The 27,500-nt window shown below is 40.2% G+C and overlaps 1 protein-coding gene across 3 annotated transcripts in view; it reads left to right on the top strand.

The window, feature by feature from the left end:
• The first annotated feature begins 1,133 nt into the window (after window positions 1-1,133).
• Window positions 1,134-27,500, top strand: part of spidr (scaffold protein involved in DNA repair) — a 34,277-nt gene continuing 7,910 nt past the window's right edge. For all 3 annotated transcript variants that reach the window (XR_009204766.1, XM_058392514.1, XM_058392384.1), the window contains exons 1-14: window positions 1,134-1,318; window positions 2,124-2,276; window positions 2,367-2,430; window positions 2,728-2,907; window positions 3,771-3,847; window positions 10,448-10,665; window positions 11,331-11,431; window positions 12,518-12,695; window positions 16,476-16,689; window positions 18,714-18,922; window positions 22,818-22,976; window positions 26,081-26,168; window positions 26,464-26,589; window positions 26,671-26,733. Coding sequence is in view for 2 of the 3 variants with exons in the window: in XM_058392514.1 (XP_058248497.1) it covers window positions 1,301-1,318; window positions 2,124-2,276; window positions 2,367-2,430; window positions 2,728-2,907; window positions 3,771-3,847; window positions 10,448-10,665; window positions 11,331-11,431; window positions 12,518-12,695; window positions 16,476-16,689; window positions 18,714-18,922; window positions 22,818-22,976; window positions 26,081-26,168; window positions 26,464-26,589; window positions 26,671-26,733 (1,848 nt within the window). In the remaining variant the exon portion in view is untranslated. The remainder of the gene's footprint in view (window positions 1,319-2,123; window positions 2,277-2,366; window positions 2,431-2,727; window positions 2,908-3,770; window positions 3,848-10,447; window positions 10,666-11,330; window positions 11,432-12,517; window positions 12,696-16,475; window positions 16,690-18,713; window positions 18,923-22,817; window positions 22,977-26,080; window positions 26,169-26,463; window positions 26,590-26,670; window positions 26,734-27,500) is intronic.

Raw genomic sequence — 27,500 nt, 5'->3', positions numbered from 1 at the left:
GTGTTGCATGTTTTCATTTTATTTGTGAATAACTTGACCTGCTTTTTACATATTTAATATAAAACAAAAAAAATATGTTACATGTTTTTTTTTGTATGTTTAACCCGCTATTTTAAATCGCGAGAGATTTAAAATTTGCCGTAATAAAAAAAAACTGTCACTTTGAAAATGAAGTGTGTGTTTGTTTGTTTGTTTGTTTGTTTGTTTATTAAAATGTAATAATAGGAGAAACTGACGAAACAAAATTACAAAAACAAACAATTAAAAAAATCTTCAGTGTCTAGTCAGTGCACTATTGTTAAATACAATGTTATTAGTGTAAATTTAAACTTTTAATGATTTATTGATGGAATTGATTTTGTAAAATAAAATTTTTGATTTTTTTTTTCTTTAAAAAGAATGCATTTGTTTCTACTGAAGACACTGATTAATATTCATTCCTAATTATTTAATTTTATATTTATGATAAAATATGCAAATATTTAATTAATATAATAATAATATTATATATAATAATAATATTAATAATATAATTTATAATAATTTAAAACATCTGTGAGTATATTTAAATACGAATATAAAGTATAAATATTGATTTAACAAAAAAAAAAATATATATATATATATATATATATATATATATATATATATATATATATATATATATATATATATATATATATGTGTGTGTGTGTGTGTGTATTATTTTTTTAAAAATCCGTAAAATAATTATTTTTTTAAAAATCTGTTAAGAAATTAATAATAAAAAAAGTCAGAAGTCACAACGTTATCATTTCTGACTTTATAAATTTAATTTATATTATCCATAACTGATATTTTTAAATAATTTTTTAATGAATTTTTTAAAAATAATTGTTTAAAAAAATATTCCTATTATTTACATGCAATAATGCAATGATAAATCATATAATCAAATAAACACATTATTTATAGTATATCTGTTTTTTTAATAATGCAATTTATTTATTTGCTGAATTTTTTGTTTGTTTGTTTGTTAAAGGATCTACTCGTCTTGCTGTGCGTGTTGTTGTAGTTGTAGTTCACTCACCAGCCGCTAGGTGTCAGTGTTGTGAGTCTGTTCCATTGATATGAGCCGCAGAGGAAGTCAGTGTTCGCGCAGCCCGGGAAAACAAGTTCATACGGATTCTCCGGAAGCCCGTTAGCATGTGGCTAACCGGTGAACTGTACAGCGGGGAAGGAGACAACATTCAACTAAAACATTAAAACAAAATATTCAGAATTACTGAAATTATTTATTTACGCCATAAATCAATGCACAATGCCTTTATTTTCAAAGGTAAGAATTGATACGTTGTCGTCGTCTGCCTTAATTCGGAATGTTTAAGGGTCTATTTAATGAGAAAACACTTTATTATTCTACCAGAACTTCTGGTGTTTTCAGTTAAAGAAGGACAAAGTTACTTGGTAAAGCAAAGGAACGAGATAATGAAGTCGAGACCACGAGGAAAAGAAATAAGTTTGAGAACGAGATAATTCAATCCTATAGCTGAGGACGAGATAATGACGTCATGCATGTGTAATGAGATAAGGAGACGACACAATGAAGTCTCGTGAACGAGATGATTATTTTGTATCTGTAGAATAAAGATCCTGATAAGTGAGATGTGATCAGCGCGTTGAGGGGAACGAGATAACTGAGTAGTGGCTGTGGGCTGATGATGTCCGAAAAATCAGATAATAAAGATATTGATAAACAAGAAGACGCTAAAGTTACCATCAGGCTTTATTCTCATGACATCATCGTCTCATTCTCATGACATCATCGTCTCATTATTTTGTTTCTAAGCCATGTCCATGCCATATTTCTCTCTTTCTCTACACTCTTATGTTGCTATAGAAACGATAACATACTAGAAGGAGTGTATTCGTACAAACCCGTCAGAGCTTCCCTTATAGAAAACCTATCAACACCTTCTGACCAATCAGAGTCGATTCTGCAGTGCAGCGCTATAAATATGTATATCTCTATAAATCTGGAGATTGTTGTGTTCCGTGTCTTTCTCCTCTGTGGAGTTCCTTTATCCGGTTCAGAATGGATTGCAGTAATGAAGCGTTACTCACGAGTCCCGTGTTCTCCACAGCGCAAGAGGAACAGGAGGGACATGAGGTGTGTGATGTTTCCGGAGGACGTCAGGGACACCTTCATCAGGAGGGGAACCTGTGAGACGCCCAAAGCAGTGAAGTCTTCATGGGAGAGATGTGGAGACAGCTTCCTGGACATGCCTGTGATGGAGGTGTGGCCTGAGGAATACACTCACTCACCCACCATGGATATGTCCCATTTACCTATGTTTATTAATTTATTTATTTTAATTGTTTTTCAGAAATGCAACGCTGCAAGACGGACAAGCAGGACTGTGCAACAGCTGGCACAGACGTCCGCATCTGGTACCGTATCAAGAGAAGCACACAAAGATCATGATTAGTCTTTCTTTCTTTCTTTGTTTCTTTCTTTCTTTCTTTGGGATTTGATCAAATCATAGGACTGTTTTAATGTACTCAATTGTTTCTATAGCAACAGCACATCATTCACAGGGTCATCCTAATAAAAGAAAATAATCACTGTTTCAGTGATTTTCTGGAAGAAGTCCCCAGTGTCAACAAAAAAAATGACCCTTTGCTGTGGTGTGAGGAATGAAACACTTTTTTCTTCATCACACCACTCTGTACACTCTATCTGTATAGTGAGGCCTGCCCCAGGGGACGAGGATCCCGTCCACATCGCCTGGACGTCGAGTGAGGACGAGGAGTCTGACGAAGAACGCCAGCTCCAGCTTCCTCTCGCTATCACCAAAGCTGCACAGAGATCCAGACCAGAGGTCAGCGTGTCCGGCAGATACAGACGCTTCCTCAGCACCGGAGCAGGTGATCTTAAGTGGTTTAAATCATCTGGACATATTTACTGATCAGACATACACTATATTGCCAAAAGTATTGGGACACCCCTCCAAATGATTGAATTCAGGTGTTTGTTGTTCAGGGGTTATCTGCCCCTCAGTTCCAGTGAAAGGAACTCTTAATGCTTCAGCTTCATACCAAGACATTTTGGACAATTTCATGCTCTTTGTGGGAACAGTTTGGGGATGACCCCTTCCTGTTCCAACATGACTGCACACCAGTGACCAAAGCAAGGTCCATAAAGACATGGATGAGTGAGTTTGGTGTGGAGGAACTGCACTGGCCTGCACAGAGTCCTGACCTCAACCCCATAGAACACCTTTGTGATGAATTAGAGCGGAGACTGTGAGACAGACCTTCTCGTCCAACATCAGTGCCTGACCTCACAAATGTGCTTCTAGTGGAAATGTCAAAAATTCCCATAAACACACTCCTAAACCTTGTGGAAAGCCTTCCCAGAAGAGTTGAAGCTGTTATAGCTGTAAAGGGCGGGACAACTCCATATTACATTCATGTGCATGTAAAGACAGACGTCTCAAAACTTTTGGCAGTATAGTGTACCATAATCAGGTGTCAGCAGTGAAGCGGTGGGAAATGTTAGTAAACTGTGTCACACACCTGCACCTGAATACCTGTGGTTTCTCACCTGTGTTGACATTAGAGAGGGAAATAAAAAGGCTTTCACTTTTCTGGATGGAGTCTCCGGTGTTAGATCTTCGTGTCAGTCATAAATCCTGAGCAGACTTGTCACTTTCTGGCACACGCACATGTCGTGCAGGTTACCGACGCAATCCGATCTAATTATCCTGTTATTATGTGTTTGTTTATAGAGACAGACGAGCTTCCCACCATCGATTCAGAAAGTGAGCACGAGGACACTTCTACGTCAAATGAGCAGATTTCTCTGGTGAGTTCAAAAGTATCGGGACACAACACTGTTGAATGAATAATCCAGAAGCCCCAAGAGCAACTGAACGTGTTTTCTGGGTTGAAGCAAAGCAAAATGAATGAAATAATTCATTCATTTAAGTGTATTTATTTGCATGATGTTTGTTGTAAACATCTGTGCATTTGTCTGTTGGGATGATTATTATTATCAATATTGTGATAAATGATGCCACAAAATACTTAAATATAGACTTTTTTTAATTGTTTGTTTTGTTTTCAGTCTCCGAGTCAAATCAGCTGATTTGACAATAACATTTTATACATTTTTAAGTCTTGTTAATATTTTTACAGAAAAAAAAAACTTTTTATTTATCAACCATTTTTTAACCTTTTCTAAATTTATTTTTATTTATTTATTTTTTAAGACTTGCAAATAGCATTTAAATCCTTAAATTATATCCTTAAATCAATTATATTCTTAAATCCTTAAATGTAATTATTATATATTAATAATTAATTAAAATTTTATTTAATATTAAATATAATATAAATGTAAAAAAAAAAAAATAAATAAATAAATAATAAATACAATTTTATTAAATATAATTTTATTTTTTAAAATGGCAAGAAAAAGTTTGGAAACCCCAAATGTTTACACTGAAATGTAAAATAAATAAATAAATAAATACTAAAACACAGTAAACATGTTCATCATTTATCTGTAACAATTTAATCATCAAAGATTACCGCTATACAAATAAACTGAATTGAATTAAAATAAGTTTAAATCCATTCAGCCAATCAGCTGAGTTGATATTTCCTCCATAGAGAGAGTGACCGCTCGTTTTCAGTGTAAATAAGGATTAAAAAATGACCACACAACTTCCCTTAGAAACTCATCAGTCCATAGTTGTCTTGAGAAAGAAGGTGTTTTAGTAGGATTAGTTTAAAAGGTGTGCACTGTAGTGAGATGTGCTGCAACCGGATCCATTCAGGACAGAAGATACCGTAGAGGGCCCAAGTGCACATCTGCCCCAGAAGACAAGAACTCTGGGAAAGAGAGACACCTCACTGCTCCTGAACTGGCTGCAACACTGAATAAATCCGGAGAGAAAGCAGTGTGCAGAAACTCACTCAGCTGCCAAGAAATAAACCCTACTAAGGCTGGCAAGTCAGGAGGAAAGAAACGTTAGCACTGGGCCAAGGTGCAGAAACAGTGGAGTTTAGATGACTGGATGCAGGTCTTGTGGAATGAACCCCATCTCACTGGTGTGGGAGAAACTGGACGAAGAGCTGGAAAACAAGCAGAACAGCAGAGCTCTGGGAAGTGCTGGGGAATCTCTCGGAATATCTCATCAGTAGGATCGGAAAAACAGGTCACAGGTTGGTCAGGTAGTTATTACTGCAAAGAGCTGTTTCCTTCCTTCCTTCCTGCCTTCCTGCCTTCCTCTATCCCTTCCTTCCATCCTTTCCTCCCTCCCTCCCTCCATTCCACCCTTCCTCCATTCCACCCTTCCTTACCTCCATCCCTTCCTTCCTTTCTTCCTTCTTTTCCTCACTTCCTTCCTTCTTTCCTTCCTTCCTTCCCTCCCTCCCTCCCTCCCTCCCTCCCTTCCTTCCCTCCCTCCATTTAAAAGCCTCCCCTCCCTCCCAAACTTCCCTCCCTCCCTCGCTCTCTCCCTCCCTCCCTTCCCTCTTTCCTTTCCTCCCTCCCTCCCTCCCTTCTTTTTCCTTCTTTCCCTCCCTCTTTTTTCCTTTACTTTTTCCTTCCTTCCTTCCCTCTCTTCCTTCTTTTCTTCTCTCCAGTCCTTCCTTCTTTTCTTCTTTTCTTCCCTCTGTGTCTTCCTTCCTTTCTTCTTTCCTTTCCTTCCCCCCCTTTCTACTTTCTTTTTGAAAGTAAAGTTTAACATGCAAATCTGATTAGACCATTATTCTTTGCTCAAATAAAACAAAAAACAGATGTGTGTGTGTATATATATATATATATATATATATATATATATATATGTATGTGTGTGTTTATATACATATATATCTATATGTATAAGAAAGCCCTTTTGTCCATATCGATTACAACACAGTGACATTCTTATTCCTTCGCAAGAGGGGTCTTGACCCCTCTTGAGGTCAGAGCTCAGGGTGTTAATGGAGATACGTCACCCCTGGAGCAGATCATCAGTAACCCGGAGTCTTAAGCCACTGATTCATCACTACATAATGAGAGATTTGGATGAGGATGTGGATTTTTCAGTGTTTCACAGAACTAAATGAGAAACCTGGCACACACAGGGAGGATTTGCAGATGGAAAGCATGTGATGTTGCAGAAGTATTCATCCGAATCTCTGCTGGGTTCGACTTCACTGGAACAATTACAGCATTCCTGATAACATGAGCTGTTTCACTGCACCACATGCGGCCGAAAACCTCAAACTCCAGTCCCGGATGCTCAGGCACACACTAGGGGGCGGTGTGGTCCCTTTATAAACAATCCTTCGTTTACTCATTCATTCATTCATTCATTCATTCATTCATTCATTCATTCATCATCAGAAAGCACTTTATCCTGGTCAGGAGGTCAGTGGATCCAGAGCTGTTTCTGGGAACACTGGGAATTAAGCGGGAAGAAACGGGAAGAAGCAGGAAATGAAACACCACTTAAAAACAACTGTTTTCACAGCTTGATATTGCGATATATGGTTTATTTGTTTACATTATGTTAGTATTTTAAAATGTATTTTTGGTATTTGATTTTTTTTGTATTATTTCAATATTTACTTTTTATTTTATTTCAGAAAATGGATCAGAATATGAGCTCTTACTTAAATATAAAAATATAAAAACAACATAAAAAATATGAGGCCTAATATTCAAATAATTGCAACGTATTATTATTATTATTATTTTTTTTTTTTCACTCTTAAATAATTCAGTAAAAATATTTTAAAATAAAATATTAATAATACATAAAATAATAATAAAATAAATATAAAACAAAATAAAAAAATATTTCTTTGACATTATAAATGAATCATATGAATTATTAATAGTGTATATATAAATATGTAAATATAAATTTGATTTATTAACAATAATAATTTTTAAAAAATGCAAAAAGTTTCGATCATACTTTATTTTAATAGCCATTTTTAAGCTCTTAGTCATATTAGCCAACCAGAATGTAAACAGTCAAAATAAATATCCTTTATTCCTTCCTTTATCTTGACTAAGCGATTTTATCCCGGTCTGGCTCACAGTGGATGTGAATTGATCCCGGGAATGCTGGGTCTGAGTCAGGAATACACCCTGAATACTCACATCCGTACTCAAGGGTCAAGTTTATCCAGTCCAATTACTGGCATGTTGATGAACCCCAAGCAGACACGTGGGTAGAACATGTGAAGCTCCAGAGAGGCAGTAACCCAAGCTCGGGATCTTCAGGTGATGGGTGTGGTGATTTGAATATCCAGGTATCTGAACCGTCGGATTCAGTTACTTCATCTGGTATTCAAATAAGCCTTTTTGTCAGCATTTCACAGCGAGCTTAAAACTATGACATCTCGCCCGTTTACCAGAATATCAATCATGCAGTCATGCAGTCAGCCAATCACAGGGCAGCATCATGATCGTGCAGCTACAGAACAAGAGCATCACTTTAATGTTCACGTCAGACATCAGAACAAGCGAAGAAGAAGCATCCAGTCTGACCATCAACCCAAGCTCATCACCTCTACCTCCTATGTGATTGGCTGATTGGACTCTCACAAAACACTCGCTCTGAACTCGTCATCTCAGCCGGTCCAGATTGCTGAAATATAAACAAGATGATACAACTAGATGTATTTCTTTCTTTCGGGTCTACTGCAGTGGACTTTGTTTTTCATTTGTCAACCAACCAGTACAACGTCTCTTCAGGGGTTAAGATTTTTTTTTTTTTTTTCTTTCCATATTTATTTATAGAGAACATAAAATTATTATTAAAAAAAAAGTATTATAAGGAAGTTAAGAAATAATCATCAAAATATGAGCTAATATGGTCAATAATAATAATAAAAATAACAATAATAATGATAAAATCATGACCGATAAAACAATTAAAAAAATAAATAAAATAAAAAAGTAGACTGAACTAATATGATGAATATACAAGGATAGTTTATTTTATTTTGTTTTATTTATTTAATTATTTTAAATTTTTTTTATTTTTAAGGTCAGTGTTTTAAGTTCCCAGTCCCGGTGCCCATTTCTATTTAACACTTTATTCTTCACTCTAGTGAAATTTAATATTTGTTTATTTAATCTGCAGTATCAGGACAACTTTTTTAGCGGTGTCTCCGTAACCCGACGAGCTGCAGCGTGTGTATTAACCTCAAGAGGCAGAAAAAAAGACAAGCTAGGCAAAGTAAAGTTAAAGTAGATACAGAACCTGAGCTGTTTTGGGGGATTGTTCCTTCCAGTGAGTATCACAAAGCAGTGAACGGAACAAAACGGTGACCCGCCCCAGTGTTTAGAGAGGTGCCATCATTTACGGTTTCATCAGAAATGGTGCTAACGTTGGATGTGTACTGCTTTCTGACCTGTTTTTAGACCAAAGACAGATTAAATGTTAGCTAGTCGGGAGGCGAGTTCACCGAAAGGGAAAGGACGAAGCTCTTTGAACCGTTTTTGTGAGGAAATGGATTACTTTCGCTTATTTGTTCACGTCTATTATTCATTCAGCCTCATTGTTTTGTTTTTTTTAAACTGATGCTCATGCAGCATCACCAGGTGAAGGAAAGTGCAGTGAAGTATGCTTACGATTGGTTAATGCAGCTTTGATTGACAGGGGAGAGTGAGGATGCCCCTCCCACAATGAGAGTACGGTCCGGTTTTGCTCTTTCGGACTCCTGGGAAACTTGCGATCCCTTCCTCATGGCTCTCTTGTCATGGGTATTTGTAAAATTCTGCTTTGATTTAGATGGATTGTCTGGATTAGTTGAGTCCCAGAGGTGCCTTTATAGTCAGTTTCGGTGGTAATGATTAAATATGACGTGCGTCTGTTTGCCCGCATGAATCATTCTGATTTTTTGGCGCGTTCCCGCTGGCCCCATGCTCCTTTATGAAATCTAGCACTTGCCGGTCAGACAGATGACCTTAGGCTCGCTTATGTTCCTGGTACAGCTGTCGATCCTTCCTGTTCCTGCACATGTAGAACCGACGGAAAGACTCTCGCACTATGAGCTTAAAAATAAATAAATAAATAAATAATTCCAGCAGAGAGAGGTTTGATAGAGTATAAACTCTGTACACAGCTCCATTCAGCTTCACTCACTGCGGCCTGAACGCATTTTTGACTCCAAGCCAGGAACATGGTGTTCTAGAGCCGTGTGTGTGTGTGTGTGTGTTGGGGGGGTGAACAGAGAGGGACAAGAGAAGGACTAGAAGAAACAGACTCAGGGGTGGTGGGGTGGATTAAGAAGAGAAAGTGAACATGTGCAGTGTAAAGTTTGTTGGCATGCTGCCCTGTGGGCTGGAGTTGACTTTATTTTTTAAAAAAGAAGAACATGTGGGCTGACAGGGCCGGCTGGAATGCTGTTCATGCCTCCACATGACACGGAGGCAGGTAGCGCACCAGATTTTTCCACAACAAACCGGTTCCTTTACTGTGTCAAATGTGTTGATTTTGGGCATGACACACACACACACACACACACACTGTTGCATGCACGCTTACGTACACGTATAAAAGATTTCCTGATGCTAAACGATGTGCATTTCCTGTGTGTGTCGTTTTTTAACGAGCTGACTCATAAATCCTTCGCTATTATTTAATGAGGCCAAATTGACAACGTTTTCCGTCCTTGCTTCTTGTGTGTGATCTGTTTCTAAATAAATAAACAAACAAAACAAAAAGCTAAATAATAATAATAAATAAATAAATAAACAAACAAAACAAAAAGCTAAATAATAATAATAAATAAATAAATAAACAAACAAAACAAAAAGCTAAATAATAATAATAAATAAATAAATAAACAAACAAAACAAAAAGCTAAATAATAAAGAAATAAGTAAATAAATAAACAAATATATAAACAATAAGTATTTCATAATAATGTTTTTTTTATATATTTGTTTTGACATTTTTTTAAATTAATTATTCCTGGTCATTGTAACATTTTTATTATTTAAATAGTTATAATTCTGCTCCATTGTCTTTCTGAACATATCAGGACCCAGTATAGTCTTTCCCAGTATCACGGTTTAAGTAATCGGACCCGAATGCTGCTCAAAGCTGCCAAAAGTAAATAAACTCTATCTAACTCATTTTTTATATATATATATATATATATTATTTATTTATTTTAAATAAAAGTCCAGGTATTAGAACATGGGAAACATAGAAGGTGGGCAGCATCTCATTTCTTACCTTTTTAACCAATCAGAATGGAGAATTTAGGAACGCTGTGGTCTGAAGGTAATTAGAGAGTCTGATTTTGTCATCTGGGACAAAGGAGACTGACAGACGGAAACCTTTCGGTTTCCAGTTTCATAACCAAGCTACTGAGAAGTGTGTCATGTTGGTCAGCTGCTGTAAGTTATTCTCCTGTTATACTAAAAGTCGCGTCTCTTTAATGTCAGGTGGCGGCTGAGATCTCTGACTACTCTTCTGATAGCGACGGAGATCCCGACCCCAGCCGACCGGACTCTCCCGCTGGGGAACCCGCAGAGCAGCCACAGAGGTCCATCAGCGAGTGGGTGCGATCAGCCCAAGCGCTGCTCCAGACGCCTCCGAGACATGCAGATAAGCCCTCGAAGACACCCGAGGGCTCTGGGAAAAAGAAGCGCAAGTTTGAAAGGTTTGAAGCTCGAAATGAAGCCAAGCAAACACTCAACCAGTGGTGGTGCGGGGAGGAAGGGGGGGGGGCTAAATACTTATGCAAGGTACTTGATTAACCAGGTATGAGATCAATGAGCATCACTAAACTGATCATCTACATAGATTTGCATGAGGCAAAATAAATTCCACCAACATCGTTTATTTGTCCAGGATTTTCTCTCTCGCAGTATTGACACGTCTATCTTTTATGGTCTTTATGAGTTACAGCTGTCGAACGCAGGCAAGGTCAGATAGACCTGGCAAACACTTTGTTTATTCAGACACAACTTGTTCACACTTGTGGCTTTTTCATATTATGCAAATGATCTGAAAAATCTCCCTTGTGGATGGCGCATGGCCGCTGAGGCTTTCCTGTCTGCTTTAAGCCAAGGAATGAAATGTTCTGAAAAACTCCTGACTTTATGACTTTTTATCATCATTTTTCTGTTTGATTTATTTTATTCTAGACACAAAGCAGCAAAAAAAAACAACAATCTGGTTTCTGCCTGATTTTGTATAAGATCACTCCGTCTCTCTGATTACAGCAGCACTTCTGATGTGTTTATGAATCTTCGTTACGAGCGCAGAAGATAAACTCAGATCCTGCGCTTGTCATCATTTCACAAATCTATTGTGTCTTTGCAGTGGAGGGTTCGCAGAGAGACTGAACAGGCTTCAGTGTCGACAAAGATCAGCTATAAGCTTCTGGAGGCACCAGCCTGTGTCCAGCATTAACACAGGAACAGGTACACACACACACATGAGTACACACACACCATTCTCTCTATATTTCTATTGCAGTTTGGAAGCTTGGGGAAAACTCATTAGACACCACTGTGGAGGAATTCTGGAAAAATCTGATTAGGACCATCGTCCAGTTTTTCAGCATTAGGTTTAAAAGAAATGTTTTATGTCACGTCTATAATGTCGTCTATAACGGCGTTATAAATAAATCTTATCAATGCCATCAGCAATCTGGTACTATTAGATTTTATTTCGTCGTCCTCAAATTGCTTCTCTTCAAATGAAGCAAGATTTTTATGTAGCTCCTCCCACCTCGTTTTTGACGGACATCTAGAACCTCCCGACGTTAGCAAAAAACCAGAAGTGGTTTCAACGTTTCTGACGGACGCCGTGTACCGCCGCCTTCAGCGACCCTCACCTGTCAGGCTGACAGGAAATGACATACCCAAAAGCATGTACTCGTCCTCTTTCATTTTTGTTTTCCATGGTATAACCGTTTTTCTGTCTCTTAACACCAACCCGGCCTGTGTGTGTGTGTGTGAGAGAGAGAGAGAGAGAGAAAGAGGTGGGCGTAAAAGAAAATTGGTGGAAAATGAAGAAAGATGGTTGATAAGACGTCATGTAGAGTTCAAAGGTAAACTGGTAGCAGTAGTTATTGTGTGGGAGGATACGGGTACACACACACACACACACACACACACAGGCTTCATTTCATGGTAAAAAAAATACCAAAAGATCCTTACTGCCATAAACTGTACCTTGATTTGAGAAAAAAAAACCTCTAAAATCTTTCGTTATATAAACATCATGACTATTTTTTGATGCAATTGATGCTAAAATATATAGAAAGATTTTTTGTTGTTGTTGTTGCTAGATGGTAGATTCTTGATCTGTGAATTTCCCTTTGGGATGAATAAAGTATCTATCTATCTATCTATCTATCTATCTATCTATCTATCTAAAGATACAGAGTCAGAGTCATGAAAATAATCAGCGACTTGCGTGGTGTGAAGCAACTCATTTTATTTTTGTGATAGTACTAATCACCATTTTCCCTGAATGATGATGATGTTGTTGTGGTGTGTCAGAGGAGAGACCGGGTGTGTTGGTGCTCCACGTCCAGAAGGTATGGGAGGTTTGCGGGATGCAGGCCGCGCTGTGCCGGAGACATCCAGAGAGCGAGACGTGTGTCGCCCTGTTCAGCAGGGAAACATCCGCTCAGCTCTCACCCAGCGCAGGAGACACCATCCACGTCCATCCGCCGTGGTAAGAGTCTCCCTTTAGCTCTCTGTGCTCCACACAGGATACTGATCATGATTAGGAGTTTAAAAAGCCTTATATGAAAGTGTAGCACAGTGAGGTATGAGACATACCTCAGTATCATAATATACTCTGTCCCTGAGATCAGAGCATCTCCAAATCTGCAGCTCTTGTGGGGTGTTCCAAGGAAGAAACAGTGGTGAACCGAGGACCAAGGCTCGTTGATGTACGTGGGGAGAGAAGGCTGATCCGTGTGATCCGATCCAACAGACGAGCTACTGTTGATCAAACTGCTGAAGAAGTTAATGCTGGTTCTGATAGAAAGGGGTCAGAATACACAGTGCAGGACGGGTCAGGGCTGTTTCGGCAGCACCAACACAATAATAGGCAGGTGGTCATAATGTTACGCCTGGTCGGTGTATATAGTGATGTATCTAAAATTATATAAAAATTTGATAATTTATCACAATATATGGAGATATCACACATAGCCCCAGCTCTGGCTGCAGGTTTTCCGTCTTTATAAAGCGTGTGGTGTGGAAAAAAAGTGACCGCAAGCCTTTTATCCCAGAGACATGTCCTGGTTTAATTTTAATCCTCGCCCATCACTGTGTTCACACAGGCCACACTCAGACCCTCCAGGTGTGAGTTCACATAGTGGTGATTTGTGCAGATGTAATGAACTCTCTGACTTGCACAGAATTTGATAAGAGTGTGTTGTTTTTTTCTTTAGAGGGGGGAGAAAAGGGAAAGGCCGAGCTCGGCTGCTACAGCTGTGAGGGGAGTCGATGCTCAGTTCAAACTGGATCCACTCACTATTTTTTTTTTGCTTCTTCCCCCTCTCTCTCTCTCTCTCTCTCTCTCTCTCTGTCTCTCCCACACACTGCTCCCACGTCATCGCTCTGCTCTAGGGAATGGCCTACATTCCTCTTCCTGGCAGCTCTTTGCTCATTTCCAGCAAGCCAAAGGGAAAAACACAGCTGGATCCTTTTTCTCCTATTTCCTCTCCTTGCTGGTTCGCTCTCGCTTTCATTCTTTCTTTCGTCCTTGTGTCAAGGAGGAGTGGATCACAATAGCTCATGCTGACGGGGACAGGGAAACAAATTGCAAACACGTGCAGGACACGGCGTTATTGGAAGAACGAGCCAGGGAGGAAAATCCAAGACCTCTGACCTCAGAAATTTGGAAGATTTCCACGTACACCAATAAAATGACCGAAGAGCCACTCGACATTAGAATCTGGAATGATCGACAGCTCTTATGAACTTGTAGATGTTATTTAACACATAGGAAGCCCCGCCCCCTTTCCAGTCATCTCACTGTTATATCACCTCTCTAACGGTGATCAAAAACAACACTAAACATAGGTGTAGAATTCTGTAGAATTTCCAACAGGAATTTTCCTAATAAATGTTGTTAATTGTTGTCGTCAAACAGACATAGATTTTATTTCACTCGACGTTCTCTCGATAGATAGATGGACAGTCCTGCGGCCAGAAAATGAGCAGCGTGAAATGAGGGGAAGTGGGCGGGGCTTCCAGAGAGATCTGTTAAGACGATGTTCCAGCGTATTCATAGTTTGTCATGTCACATACATTCACATAAACACTCTATACATCTCCCCTCACCCCCCTCCTTCAACACCAGTGTGACTTGCTGGAACGCGCCTGGCCGTTCTGTGTCTGCTCTTCAGGATTGTCAGGTCTGCTCATCATGCTGATCTCCAGTCTAATGTGTATAGACTTGAATGCAGAATAATTAGTCTCATAATTCATATATGACAATGTGTTTGGGGTTTTCCTTTCACCCGACACGAGCAAGTTGTCTCACCGCCAGCACTGTTCCAGCACACTCTGTGCGATGTAAGTGACTAAAGTACAACACTCCTTAACACACACACACACACACAGACAATCTTGCAGTGGGCGGATATTGACTTGCGACTCTGCAGGTGGACTGTGAGCGTGTGAACCACACCTTCACCCATCCAGCTGTAACTCTGTAACATTAGGGTTTTTGTTCTGATTTTGTTTTGTTTTTTTTTTTGGATCATATTTCCTTCCCGTATTTCAATACCATAAATCAGTGTTTCTCGAAAACTCTAAATGTTTTTCATTTTCTGAATTCATCCATTATCCCACTATCTAAGTATTTGCCATATTATTTAAACTCACACACTGATATGACGTTTTTTTATTGCAAAATTTCTTCACAAGCATAACAAATATTTATTAAACCATCATCCGCATTCGATTCAAGTCTAATGAGGTTCTGCTTAAACTTTCAGTCAAATAAGCTAATAACTACAAAAACATAATAATAAATGCTATATGCTGTGTGTAATATTTTCCGATTATCTCCCAGCCGCTCCTGTTCCCCCATTGTTTGTATTGTAGAATTTCTGTAGGCGAATCCACCAATCGGTTGAGCTAATAAACCGATAAGAGAATGGACTTTGCGCTCTCTGGGCCTGTGAGGTGACACCGAACGGCTGCGTGTTTGCGCTGAGCAGGCCAGCAGCTCCACCTCTCCTGTGTAAACTTGCCTTTGCCGCCTGGCTGCCGTCCAGCTTCCCTGTTCAGCCCCACGGTTCATTCAGTTCACAGAGAATAAAAAAAAAACCCCACACATCAGCAACGACTCAGCTCTGTCCCAGGACCTGCTAGAGTCATGACGTACCAATATGATTATCTTGCCTAGTGCGTCATATGGTGAGGACTGCGCAGGTCTCGGCTTGTACAGGCAGGAAGCGAGAGGAGTCTATTTTTTTTTGTGTGTACAGAATGGTTCAGGAGAAGCCAGTCACATAAATAACAAACACAAATGTCAATCAAGAAATAGATTCCTTTTCTCACTGTACGTTCACTTGCCCAGGTAGAATTACCTCTGACCTCAAAAGTTCACAGCACAGCAAGTTTTTCTTAGGGCCTTGTGTTATTGCACTGGAGTGGAAAAAGGCATCTTGATCAGTTAGCAGCGAGTCTTTATCTATGTGGTGTCTACCGTTTCCCACGCATAGCATAGATCAGCCTCGATCTAGTGACAGTACACTGTGATATTTTGAGCTTCACATTTGCTCACTTTTCTGCATTTCTCTGATACTATATATATATATATATGCAGTTGCATATGTTGCTTTAAATCTGTATAATGTGCTGTTGAAGGTCTGCAATTGTTTATATAAAACTGTGTTAAATCGGCAATAGAAAATATGTGAGTGAAAAGAAGAAATCTTCTGCCCTGAATATAAAGATGTCATGCCATCATGATTTAAAAGTGTATTGTGCCCTAATTCATCACAGTATCCTCAGACCGCATGTGTATCCTTGTGGTTATTTAGACAGCGAATATTAGAAATTCGTCATTCCTCTAACAGCTGTCAGTAAAAACTTGTCGAGTAAGACAATAGTATTCCCATGTGTAAGCATACCTGAGCTTCTAAACTTTTTCCTACATTAATGCCACATTTATTGCCCCTAGCGTAGCTGAGATTGTTCTAGAGACACGGGTGTTGAGCTGCACTGGTTGAAAGCTCATGGTGGGGCGGGGCACAGTGTGCTGATGCAGTAGGCAGATATCATTCCTGTGCTGTAGAAAAAGAGCTTGATGCGGTCTGTAGTAGCTCAGGTGCTGTGAATCACACATACACAGACTAAGGTGAATATACAGTTCACTCAAATTCATACTTCCACTCAATAAAGTTGTGTTTACAAGCTACAAAAAAACCCATTGATTTTGTTCCCTCAACATTAGAAATTTTGCAAAGGTTTCTCTTTCCTACTATAGGCAAAGCCTGACCGTTGATGGGGAACGTCATCCCATCATTCTCAACACACATTTCAGCCAGAAAGTTTTAGGAATGATGAAGCAGGACAACAGTGCGACTTGCTCGAAGGTTCTGAGCCTCAAGGAAAAGACCAAACCATATCCTTTAACCAGGTGCTTATGGAAAAGGGAGGAGAATTTCAAGTCCTCTCAGGCGTCCATCCCTAACAAACAGGTGTGCTACTTGTCTTTCTTCACCTGCGTGAGTGTATCTAAGAGGTTTATCCTTTCACTTTTGCTAAAGTATTAATAAAGTTCATCCACACCCAGTTGTTTGTTTTTTTTAAAAAGGCATTTGGAGGACAATCTTTCAACACCCTTTTACGGTGATTCCATACTGATGAAAAAGTCAGATCTGTTTCACCCTGCTGGTGAGAAACACCTGGATACCTCTTTATCCAAGTTACTTATTGACATATGATGCAGTGTTGGTAATAAATTCTGCCACACACTTTTTGTTTTCATTTCTTCTATGGAAAGGAGCGTGAATGTTGAGGAATCACGAATCTTCCTGGTTCTGTTAGGTTGCAACAACCAAAAACTGTCTCCTTGTTCCAGAACTTGTTCCCAAAGGGAACAAGGACCCTGAGGGACATGCTCTAGGGACACGCTCTAGGGACACAGCACCCCTTACCACTAGAGCAGCATGTATAGCACATCTCTGAGGGGCAGGGCTGGTAATAGGGTGTTTTACCAGCAGAATATCGCTCATTGGATGTTGACTATATCAGTTTTGTTGGTCCTGGAGACGGTAATCCCAGGGATTTAAGCTGCGGTTCCAGTACCGCTGCCAGTCCCCAGTTTATTTTGGACCTTGTTTATACCAGACAACAATAGTTGTTGCTCTGTTGCAGGATCCTTTTTGATAGAATAGGTACATCTCACGGTTCACAACAAGTAAATGTATTCAGTTGCCTTATTTGATCCAAAGGAGGACAGTGGTTATTGACCAGTTCTAGACTTGAAATGGTCCCTAAAGTCCCTCTCTTTTTGTGTAGTTCCAGCAATGACTGGTTCAGATCTGTGATCTTATTTCATTCAAAGGACAAGCATTCTACTTAAAAAATCCTGCCCTTCGGCATTCCCTAGCACCACAGGTGTCTTGATATATGCAGGCAGCCTTGTCTCAGTGCCATCAGGATATTACCATACATGGAAAGCAGGTCTTCCGTTGTGCATTCCTCCCCCTTACAGCATTACGGTGCTTGGTCTCACAGTGAAATCCGAAGGTAGTTCTTGAAGCATGCGACAGCATGAGGCTAGACTCACTGAGAATGCTAGCCACCCCATCACACCAGTGTATATCAAACATTATTATGCTTGCCAGTCAGATGCAGTCAGGCTGCCATGTGTGGTATTGCCATCTGTTTAATTCTTCAGGACTGATGATGTTAGCTTCAGATTTGCTTGAACTCTATGGATCAGAAGTGGGTTGTCAGCCTATCGCTGGTCCTCAAATCCCAAAAATGGAAACGCATCCTTGTCTCAGTGAAAGTAGCCCCGGCATAGTCTTAGTGGAGATGCAAAGAAAAGGAGTCTGGTCTGGAGTTGTGCCCTACCATCCATAGAGAAAAAGTCACCACGGGATGGGTTACAGCCTCTGTTAAAGACAAAGTCTAAAGTGCCCTTTCGACAGGTTTCCAATCCCAGAAAGATCTGGGGTGGACATGCCTTGTTGATGAGAGAGGTCAAAGTACAGGTGGTTTAAGCTGACAAAAAAGGCTGAGCAGAACTGCATCTCGCACTGCACAACACGCCCAACCTTGAGGCAGTGGGTTACAGAAATCTGAGGCTGCTGAGGGCCACAGGGTCACTGAAACTGGACAGTTTCATAGTCTATTCAGGTTAGGTCACTGCAGCTGTCTCTGAGTACCTTTCATGTTATCAAGCTGATTCTCAACACCCTCAGCAGTAAGAGGGGATGAAAATAGCTACAAAAGCTGGAAAACAATGCAGTTATATGAACTCCTTTATAACCAGACTTTATGACTTTTTTTTCAGTTACTCTCTTTCACTGCATGAGTTAGTTGGGCCATGTCAGCATCTACATGGGGGTATCCAAGTGTTTCTCATTGCTGGTTCCCTGGGTGTTATTCATAATTTTTGGACCACAGTTAATACAAACCAAATCTCAACGAGTGTATCAATTAATTTCCATGAACCTTACATGAACAGTTTATTTTTAATGTCTCTCCACAGACCCACGTGGATGTAGGAAGTGTGCCCAAGTCTCTCCTAGAGGCTTTGGACGCTTGTGGGACCTCAGGGTCTGTGTGTGGTCCTGTGGAGGTGCTGGTCCAGAGGATCTATTTCTACTCTGTTGCACAGTTTCCTCACACAAGCTTACTTAGACACCGAACTCTTAGCAAGTGTCTCTCTGGAACAGCAGAGCAGCAACACGTCAACAGGTATGGTATTTCTTAAGTCTCTGGCATGCAAATAGTTTGTGACTGGACCATCCATATCTCCAACAATGCAGGGATTTGTATTGTTCTGTTCATGTACATACAGTGCCCATAACCCTTATTGTTAATGTTAATGTTACTGTCGCCATTAATAAGAATAAGAATTTAGTTCAGTATGCTGATAAAGAAATAGATCTTTCCGGTTCAGTTCATTTTTTAACATGCTCTATGTAATGGTCTTGGCTTTAGTATTCGATTTCTTGATTTTCTCCTGCCTTCTTGTTGACCAAACACTTACCCAGTGCAGAGATTCGACAACACTATGACCTTGTTAGCTGTTTTTTTCCAGAGAAAAGCTGCAGGTTGTGTACAAGGGCTGGTCTAGTCCTAAAAATAGTGCTTTGGGGGATTATTACTTAGCTGGTAAATGCCTGTGATTGTAATTGAGAGGTCACTGGCAGAACTGCCATCAGAGACTGTTGTATAATCGGCTCAAGGCCATTATTTGAGCTGAGCTTGATTGAAAGTAAGAAACTATGCGAAATATTATGAGGTTGATTGGCGGCAAAACTACCTGACCAGGTTTCTTTGCTGCATTCAGTGAACCCTGGGATATTGTGGTACTGTTATGACCCTCAAGTACTCAGTTTGATCTAGATCTAGACCACTGTCTACCCTGGAATTGGGTTTAAGTGTCCATGCAATTGAAAATTAAATATAGTTGTAATATTTCCAAGGTGAAAGAATGTCAAGTTGAATCAAAGGTAAGTGATAAGTCAGCAGTGATGCCAAGGCTCCAGGCATTAAATGATCAATGTCATGAAACAGATGCTTAGATCCCAAGACTGTTTAATTTAGGTGCCAACTTCTACAGTTTGGTCATAGCATTTACCATTTCAGACACCTTGCTGTGGCGATACAGGATCTTTGAAACCTACCTTTTTGGCTTTTTCAGGCCAAATATTATTCACCCTGCAGAAAGATCAGTTCAGTGAAGGGGAAAAGGCACAGGTGTTACTTTTTGCATTCAACTTTATGTCTAAGAATTTCAGTCTTGGTTTTTGGAGGCAACAGAAAACAAGTAGGCAGGCCTTTGGACTCTTGGGCCACTAAAGAATGGAGAAGGAGGTGCCCATGACTGGTGCAACAAAAAGTGGTCAAGGTCGAATTGTGATAATGCCAAGAGAACAAGAAATTGCCTTTTTATACATTTTTTTTTACTTTGTCAATCACAGAAACACTAGCCAGTTGTGGGTACCTCTGAGGTCATGTATTTGAAAGGATTTGGCCACAGGGTGTAGCTGCATCTTGAAAACTTGCACTTGGCTAGCTTTACATTTCTCAGAAGAAGCACATATTAGCTTTCAACCTCCTGTTAGGTAGCTGCCTGGGGAAAGGGGGGCAGGAACTGGCAGGTGACAATAAGTACTCATCAGTAATTAATTCATTATTAAGTGTCATCCCACTGAACCTCGGCCTTGCTGTATTCTTACTGTTGCCTGTCACACATCTGGAAAAAATGGGACGTCTTCGCTAGGATTTGTTATGCTAAACTTCAAAAACTATCAATGTCACCACCTCTGTTTAAGGGTCAGAGTAAGCATGGCCCGTTTTTTTACCCACTGTCCTGTTGAGTAGCAGCAGTGGGTCGAGATTGTTGACTGAACCGGGCTAGGATGCACGTGCTGATGTGATGGAAAGAAAGCAGATGGCTAGACACCGAACGCAGAGAGAAAGAAAGAACCCTAGAAAGAGTAATGGTTGGGGCGAGTCATTTGACTGCTTCCAGTAACCTAATCCTGGTCAGATGCTCGAGCAGGGTTGTAAACACACATGACTTTGGCACATCACATTGTGGTGTTATGTATATCTCAGGATAGAACACTATACGGAGCCGAGAGCCAGCGAGCCTGGACATGACCCCTCAACGAAGCAACGATGATGTTTATGTTCAAGCATGGATGACACACAGATAAACACATTCATCGTCTGAGCCATGCACCGGCTCCAGACCGGGCAGACGTCACAACTAGAACTCCACTCTTTTGTCACTTCCTCTTTGTTTTTCTGTGTTTGCTTTGCACATACCTGACATGGTAAGATAAATAAAGGGCCTCAGGGGTTTGGACTGCACAAGGTAGCGTTTGTTATCTTTTAAAGTAATCATCTGGATAGTATAGCAAAGTTAACAGCGTTCCAAGTTTTGGTTGCTTTCCTGGAAATTTCCAACTTTTCTCCTAACTGTTTTCGACTCTCTCGAGCTGCATTGTGGTGTCTTCATCAATATATTAACTGTCTATAGAAACAGATTTTAAAAAAAAAGTCTCATGAGTTTAGCATATTTTCCAAAGAACCTTTTAAATGCTTCAAGCTTTAGCAACTTTAGAGTTCGCTCTTTTTTTTTGTTTTTTTCTTTTTTCTTTTCTTTTTTTTTTAGGCTTCACTGTAGCTCTGCTTCCTGAGAATAATCAGGATTTGTTTTCACTCCAAGACAATATTTGGTTCCAGTAAAAGGTCTGTGGCGCATAAACAAGCTGAAGAAGCTCTTGGTTTTGAAGAGAGGAGAGGAGCGGTGAGGAGAGAGGAGAGGAGGGGATGTTTTCTAGAAGAAGTTAGAACAAAATGTGCTTGAGGTGTCTGATTACAAGCCTGTTTATCACAAACCGCGTCCTCATTGGTGGATTATGTGGCGGTAGGAATCCCGCCCCCTTTGTTCTGGCCAATCCGGGTGCTTTGGAGCATTCTTATGGGGAGGGGTAGTCTCGGTGGGGTTGTGTGTGTGTGTTTGTGTGTGTGTGTGTGTGTTTGTGTGTGTGTGTGTAGTACAAGCTCAATGGTGTGCAGTTCCAGGAAGTGCCCCCACGTTGCTGTGAATTCCTGTGATTACTCACAATAGCAAATTCCTGAAGGTGGCCAATGGCAGCGGGCCGGCAGAGTCTCTGACCGCCTCGTTCACCAGAGTTAGTAGGAGAAACGAGGTAGTTGTTTATGTCAACCTGTTCTGAGCATGTGGTCCTGCTCTGTCACCTTCTTAGTTCTCGGGTTACACACACAAACATACACACAAGCCTAAACAAGCCTCGCTGTTCACAACACTCAAACCATTTAACCCCATCTACCTCTTTGCCTATCATCCCAGAGCTCGCGTTCTCCATCCACTGAATACTTCAGTTACGTCAGAGTTACCGTAATTGCTACGCTCTTTATTAAACTTTCCAAAAAACTATTAATCTGTCACTGGACTTTTAAAGCTAGGTTGTCATGATTCAGCTTCCGGTCCAGATATGAATCCTTCAGCAACAAATATTATAATCAGAGCACTTTCATACTCATGCACAGTTACAGTGCGAAATATTTTAATTTTTCCGAACACATTTTAGCCTCCCCACCCCTAAAAAAACGAGCATGCAAAGGTGAAGCAGCATTTATTTCTATTTACATAACACGTCACATGTTATCTCTGCTTCTCTGTGTAAGCTTGTGCCAATGTAAACACTTTAATATTAACCAGAATGAAAAAGGATGGTGTTTGCTTAGGAGTGGTGTTTTACTGAGTCGTGTACATAAACCAGGAGTTCTACTATTACAGATAATCTATATTTTATTTCCTGTAACATCAGCCTCGGTACGAAGCGCTATGTTTGGCCCTGAGAACTCCATACTATATGTGAAGCATGGTGGTGGTAGCATCACATTGTTTAAACTGGGAAACTGGTCAGGGTCAAAGGATATATGGACAAAGCCACATTCAGGGTGATCCCAGGCAAAAAATGCAAAAAAAAAATCAGTTCCCGTCTACATAAGTTTTAAGACTGGCAGAGATTCCTCTCCTAACAAGCCTAAACATAGCTATTTTATTCTGGCATCCTCTTACTCTGTGTCTTTCCTCTATTCTCAGGTGTTGTTTGCTGGTGCAGGACACTTACGGCATGTTCAGCGAGGTGGAGATGCAGTACGGATCCTCAGAAGAGGAGCTTAAAGACTTCACAGAGCAGCTGCAGGGAAAAGTGTGTCTTCTGCAGGGGCTGAAGGTCATCCAGCGCCTCACTCGTGAGAGGTGAACACCACTCGGCCATATGGGATTTTTATTTCATTCTTTATATGAAAAAAAGTCCCTGTAGGTGGCATATAATTATATATTATTATGTGATGTAGGTATATGGCCAAAAGTATCTGCACTCCTGACTATCACATACACACACACACACACACACATGATTCTTTTACACAACAGTATAAAATGGTTTTGTACACCCTTCACTGGAACAGGTTCAAACCTGATTCAGCATGACGATGCTCCTGTGCACAAAGCCAGTGCCATGAAGACATGAAGTGGAAGAGATCGAGCATCCTACACAGAGCCCTGATTCTGACTCAACCCCACTGAACTCCTTTGGGATGAACTGGAACTGAACCCTCCTCGCTCAACATCAGTGTCTGATCTCACTAATGTTCTTGCTTGTAGCTGAAAGATTCTGAACATTATTCCCCATATCCACAATCCAACATTTTAGTCGATAAACCTTCCCAGAAAAGTGGAGTGGAGCTTATTCTAACAGCAAAGAAGAAATATCTGTATGATCAGATCTGAGCAGAGGTCTAAAAACTTTTGGCCATATGCTGCACTATATTTCCAAAAGTTTTGGGACACCCCTCCAAATCATTGAGTTCAGGTGTTGTTTTTCAGGGGTTGGGCTCGGCCCCTTAGTTCCAGTGAAAGGAACTCTTAATGCTTCAGCTTCATACCAAGACATTTTGGACAATTTCATGCTCTTTGTGGGAACAGTTTGGGGATGACCGCTTCCTGTTCCAACATGACTGCACACCAGTGACCAAAGCAAGGTCCATAAAGACATGGATGAGTGAGTCTGGTGTGGAGGAACTTGACTGGCCTGCACAGAGTCCTGATCTCAACCCCATAGAACACCTTTGGGATGAATTAAAGCGGAGACTGTGAACCAGGCCTTCTCATCCAACATCAGTGCCTGACCTCACAAATGTGCTTCTAGAGGAACGGTCAAAAATTCCCATAAACACACTCCTAAACCTTGTGGAAAGCCTTCCCAGAAGAGTCGAAGCTGTTATAGCTGTAAAGGGCGGGAGATAACTCCATATTACATTCATGTGCATGTAAAGGCAGAGCTAGTTTTGACCTGGTTCACAGTCTCTGCTCTGATTCATCCCAAAAGTGTTCTATGGGGTTGAGGTCAGGTTTTGTTCCTCCACACCAAACTCACTCATCCATGTCTTTATGGACCTTGCTTTGGTCACTGGTGTGCAGTCATGTTGGAACAGGAAGGGGTCATCCCCAAACTGTTCCCACAAAGAGCATGAAATTGTCTAAAATGTCTTGGTATGAAGCTGAAGCATTAAGAGTTCCTTTCACTGGAACTAAGGGTCCGAGCCCAACCCCTGAAATACAACTCCTGAACTCAATGATCTGGAGGGGTGTCCCAAAACGTTTGCCAATATAGTGTATAATTACAGTCTGCTTGGATGTAGAGAAGAACCTTTCTTTCTCTCACACTTTATAAGGAATCCATGATGTGGGTGTACTGTATACGCGTCCTCAGATTGTCGTGGACAATCAGATGAAAAGAGCAGGTTGTTGTTTGGTCGCATGAGGTTGGTTTTGTGGACAGTTGAGGTCAGGAATAACAGGCCATTGGGATGGAATGAGGAAGGTAGGGACACTCGATCTGTGAAACATGGTGGTGTGAGCATCATGACAAACTGGTTCACCAGATGATGTGCAAGCATGATAAGTAGCGTTCAGAATCACAGACAGATTCAGGCGCTTTACTCAGGAGGTGTTGGATATGACAGGCTTGGTTTTTTTTCCTCCGTAACATGACAAGCTGCAATTTTTGTCTTGTTATCTTTTAAAAACAGAAACAGAAACAAAAAAAACAGAGACTGGTGAGCTATTTAGAGCCTAAACCTTTAACGTGACGATGTCTTGGTTCACTTTTAACTTGTGAAGTGAGGGTGATGATCAAAACATGACGTTTGTGATGATTCTAATGTCCAATTGAATCAAGAGCTGGAAGTATCAGAGGTAGTTGAGGAGACTACTCCATGTTGAGGAAACTGTAAGAGAGAGGTGTAAGAGGAATTAAAACAATTCAAGATTTTTGTGTCAGTAACAGTAACTGTGCTTCATCATATCACACCATCACAGATTATTTTTCTCTAACAGCAAATCATTTATTCCTGACGTTCAACTTCGTGCTTCTCCTTGTCAGAATCATATTTTTGTCAGCGTGTGAAGTTTGAGCTGAATTTCTCATCCCCCTTCCTGTAATCCACCTTTATCCCCAAGTTGATCTTGAGTGCTGCGTCAAGCCGGGCTGGAAGAAGCAGTCGAGCAGGTCAAGTATGAGCTAGCTTTGGATTAAGATGCTGTGGAACTGGTTCTAAACAATACGTCCGTGCTTTGCTGGAACACACACACACACACACACGGCTCACAGCAGTCTCAGTGACTCCAAGACCCCCATCTGTACGCGTTAAACCGCTGTCGTGTATCAGAGGAGCTCAGGCTCGGCACTTCTACAATACCACAACCTCATATTTCCTGTTTTATTGGCGCTGTTGTGTTAGCCCCGTTCTTATTCTCTCACACATAATCTAAGACCTGTGTTTTGAATCTGCACATGTCAGTGTGGAAAAGGAATCAAGCTTAATTGAGATTTAGCGTCAATTAGCAAGTTGAGTACGAAAGGATGTAGGTTCGTGAGAGTGAAGGAATAATGACACGAGCCTCTGCTTGCAGGTTTAACGGATCCCACACTTGCCGCTTGTTTTCGTCAGAGCGCCTTTTGGCCGACTGTCAAACTGAACGAGGCTAATTTAGAAAAAAAAAAATATGAGCAACATGTCGAGTTTGTCTCGTCTGCCTTTCTCAGTTTTGTTAGACAAAATATCTTTCGAAGATTTTCAGGTTTAAAGGTTTTGCAGGCTTCAGGTTCCAATCCGGTTTCAGGATCATCACTCATTACATTTTAAAGAAGATTTAAACAAGCTGCCTGTCTGAAGTCCCGTTGTTCATTATTTGCATGAATCTTCTCTAAAGGGTTTGCAATATTTCAACCTAATTATAGCTAATAAACCTCAAAGTGATCCCTCTCTCTCTCTCTCTCTCTCTCTCTCTCTTTCCAGATGTGCAGAGCTCTTCAGTTTGATTGACAGTTTGTGGCCTCCTGCGGTTCCTCTGCGCGTTCCCGGAGAAGGTTCATGCTATCAGGCTGTAGGTAGAATCCTAACACAAATATCCTGAACCACAGACTTCTTCCCTCTGATTGGTCAGAACCTTTTGTCCAGAGTACGCACAGACCTGAGAGTATAAAAGAGACATTTGTCTACCACTGAAGGAATCTGTCATTTTTAAGAAAGTAAAGCTTTGCAGTTTCTCAGTAGAGGAGGTGGCGTTATAGAAAAACAATCAACGATCTGGCCAGTCAGAATCGAGAATTCGTCAGACTCTGATTCCCTTCATGCACTTTTCTCTTTGTTTAATCGATAAATTGTGATGTTTCGTATAGGTTAAAGCTTCAGCAGCACCGAGTTTCTGCTACAGACTGGCCGGACACCGGGACTGTGTGTCGACTGGACATGAGTCACCGCTGTACCGCCCTCCATTCATTCAGACCCTCAGAGAGATCTTACAGGTTCTGTCCAAATCACGTCATATTCATTTGTTTGCTCCAGCATTCAGCTTTATTAATGCTGGTTTAATTTTTCTCCTCCAGGACGAGCCCACGAGTCGGCGGTGCTGCAGCTTTAAGTGTACTTTGGTGTATAAGAGAGAACCGGTCAGTTTAAGCTCAAATCACTAGTAACTACTTCCTTTTCTATCATCTTTCCTTAATCCTTATTTTATTTATTTATTTACTTCTTTATTAACACGTGTCCTCGGCTGCCTGAACAGCGAAATCTCCTCTCGCTGTTTCTTAGAAGGCGACTGGTTTTTATTGTTTTTTTCCGCCGAAGATAATCTCCACTCCAAGGTGTGAGGTAAACCTGACCATCCTTTAGAGTCCCAAGGTTCAGTTTCTAAGGTCTTTGTAATCTAGAAAGATCTCAAGAACTTTGTACCTTTTTTTCGAGATCCCTGTGTGTGTAGCTGCCATGCGCGGTGGGGTCATGTAACCAAGAGAAGATAAAGACTTTATCGGACGAATATAGTAATATATTAATGTTAATGTTATTAATAAAAAAAAGAAAGTTTATCCAGGCTTTTTTAGCATATAAAAGTCATTATTATTTTTATTTTTAATTACTTTATTATTATTTTTATTTTTTTGTTGTTTTGTTATTTTTTGTTGTTGTATTTTTTATTATTATTTTTATATTATTTATAATTTATATTTATAATTATGCTAGTAGTAGTACTTTTGTTCCAGTTTCATCGTTCCTGTTGTGTAAAAAAAAAAAAAATAAATAAATGTATAAATGTAATTAACATTATGATTTGTGCTGTAATATATATAACTCTGAATCTCACCACACCACTGTTTTTACTGTTAAATCACCAAACTCAGACTCTGAATTTAAACAGCGCAGCCGTGTTTTTACACTT

This window comes from Hemibagrus wyckioides, linkage group LG01 (assembly GCF_019097595.1).
Source record: "Hemibagrus wyckioides isolate EC202008001 linkage group LG01, SWU_Hwy_1.0, whole genome shotgun sequence".
NCBI lineage: Eukaryota > Metazoa > Chordata > Actinopteri > Siluriformes > Bagridae > Hemibagrus > Hemibagrus wyckioides.
This window is presented reverse-complemented; position numbering and strand designations above follow the sequence as displayed.